This window comes from Habropoda laboriosa, unplaced genomic scaffold (assembly GCF_001263275.1).
Source record: "Habropoda laboriosa isolate 0110345459 unplaced genomic scaffold, ASM126327v1 scaffold1329, whole genome shotgun sequence".
Lineage (NCBI taxonomy): Eukaryota > Metazoa > Arthropoda > Insecta > Hymenoptera > Apidae > Habropoda > Habropoda laboriosa.
The window spans coordinates 759425-762252 of NW_017101431.1; the positions used below are offsets into that span (position 1 = coordinate 759425).

At 32.0% G+C, this 2828-nt stretch overlaps 1 protein-coding gene across 1 annotated transcript in view; it reads right to left on the bottom strand.

Moving 5' to 3' along the window:
* Positions 1–2828, bottom strand: part of LOC108578175 (mediator of RNA polymerase II transcription subunit 13) — a 33723-nt gene that overhangs the window by 10799 nt on the left and 20096 nt on the right. Inside the window, 4 exon segments of the mRNA XM_017941456.1 lie at positions 1–7; positions 9–261; positions 389–534; positions 656–824. The exon segment at positions 1–7 is cut by the window's left edge and continues 155 nt beyond it. Coding sequence (XP_017796945.1) covers positions 1–7; positions 9–261; positions 389–534; positions 656–824 — 575 coding nt within the window.

The window sequence follows — 2828 nt, forward strand, 5'->3', positions numbered from 1 at the left end:
GATGTTCGCAACTAGCAGGACTACTTGGTGGAGAAAGAGGAGTGTCAGGTGGAGTATCATCCATATCTGTGACCAGGACATAACAAGAGGGATAACGCATGCGAACACCACCAACAAGTACTTCCACTAAGGGTGGGAGTCCTGCTTCTATGTTACTGCCGTTAATTGGATAAAAGTGTTTCCATTCTTCAAGAAGTTGACTGTCTGTTCGTCCCACTGGACCAGTTAATGTGCCTGCTAGTCCATAAGGAGCTAGAATCACTGTAACAGGATTAGGTAATTATTAAATCCATCAAAAAATTATACATCTGCAGCAATTATTTTTGCTAGTTATATGATAAAATAATTATTAGTTGTATCATGTCATTAATTTATTTTGTATATCTACCTTTAACACCAGACTGAGAGGTTTGGGTGCGCTGTAAGCAGGCCCTTGTAAGATGTCGCACAGCAGGATGCTGCCTGACATCCACACTTGCACATACAGTGCTTTCTCCATGGACAAAGAATGCAAATGAGAATGACAAGTGGCTACTGCAAATAGTAATAAAATTACTTTACTTATATTCAGTTACAAGAAAATTAGTATTTCATGGTTTTATAACGGTTATAGATTATTTATTTTTAATTTAGTAAGCCATACATAAGAACGTACCTACTGCAACGGTGTTTTTCGAATCCATCATAAGGTTGTACAAACCACTTCCCTAGGCGAACAAAATCACGAGATAGTAAGCACCGTTCGATCAAGTTATGCAAAGCTTTGAAAAGAAGTGACCGGCACTCATACGATAATCCGCTTTCCCAAGAACCTTGTTCACTTTCTGTAATCACAAAAAATATTTACATTATGAACCAATTTCTTATATTTCATAATGTAATAACTCTTATGCTATTATATAACACTTAAAAATAAAAAAAATTTGATATAATTTGTAATTTATATTAAAATTTTACGTATTCTTATACAAATTATGTACAGATCAAAATCTCTATAGATTTTTACTTATGCATACCAAGAATAACATGGATTCTATTTTAAAAGTACATATATGAATTTTTTGTTATTTTCCCGCGATCTACTTTCTTCATCGAATAGAGGCAATGCCTATTCTCACTGGTCGAAAGAAATTGTCGATTCCACTGTGAGAGTAATGCAATTCGTGTATAAAATCACAGCGATTTATATTGACAATAGAAACTTTATGGAGGATAAAAGAAACGTTTACACCGAAAAATTAATTAAAAAATTCTAATATCTCATCCTTGTTTTATAATACAATAGTAGTATAATATTGCATTTTCATTTTACCAAAAAATACATCTAGATTAGTTTTATAGCGCATTTTTGCACTGCTTGCGAAATAGTAATGAACTTTACGCTTCACGAGCATTAACTGTATTAAATATTGTGATGCGCGTATCATTTTCACTTTCTAAATGAAATTAATATTACAACAGAACGTACAAAATACTGTAGCTTTACAGATTTGAAAACGTTATAAAAATTGTACCTTAATTTCATCTGGAAACTATATATATAACTATTTATAGTGTTACATTTAATATCAATTAATATAATTACAAATGGAATTCTGTCTTGTAAAATCCATTGAACATTTCTAATGAAATAACGCTATCATTCGTAATTTCTAAGTATATATTTCCAAACCAACCATTTTCCTCGTGCGATCACTCCTTCTATCGTTTAACTTTTATTAGACAAGTACTTTCCTAAATCTACCATTTTGGTGATATTTAAAAAAATTTACTGTAATCTTATTCGTAATGTTGCGCATTTCAGAAACATACTATTAGGTTATCCCATAAATTCGTGCCGAAAGCAAAAAATATTTTAATGCAAATCCAAGAAAATTCTATAGTGACGAATAATATTCTTTCCAAAAAAGAATTGGTGAGTTGTGGAATGAAAAGGCGCTTACATTTTTCATAAAAGTCTCATTTAAAGATTTATTGAAAATATTGATCTAAATTGTAAAATTCGACACGAACTTATGGGATGACCTAATATATAAATGTTACATATATTTTTGATTTCTTCTTGGTTTATACTGTTCAAAGGCTTGGTTTATCTAGGACAAACGGTTTACCAGTTGGTTCTGCAATTGGTGTACTCTTCGCGATGCACAATAATGGAATCTTGCATTGCATCGCACCGAGTTGCAGACAAGTACATGGTTCAGCGACCTCGTGCAGAGAAACACGGTCTAGCTAGCGTTACCGCTTCGCTCACTTTGTATACCTTCTTTCTTCGAAACAAAAGTGTTCGGGATTTCCTACGACGATGTCCACTAGAATCACGACGTAGTACCTGCTTTCAGACTGACCTAACACACCTAATCGGAGTATCGTAATCCACTTCGTGGAACAATTTAATCGTCCTTCTATTTTTCGTAGCAAATTCTTTTTTTTGCAAATAAATATATATTTTTCTCGTTTTCTAATTCCTAAACTAATTTACAATGCAAATTTTGTTTTCATTTTTCTCATTTTCTAACTTTTAAACTAATTAACTAATTTGAAGATATTTCGATCGGAGTAACAAATATTGAGTAGTATAACAAAAAATATAGTAATAAGTTATAATGTATATTATACATTATTATGAATTTTATTCTACGATTTTACATATGATATTCGATCAAATGAAATTTTTGGTTATCAACAACATGTATTCAATTCCAATTTGGAAGTTTCACTTTTCATATGTTTACTGTTGCAAAACTATATCAACATTTTGTCTTCTACCGCAATCAGATTAAAAACTGGGTCATACTTTAGACGTAGACGCACGCACACACGCGTGC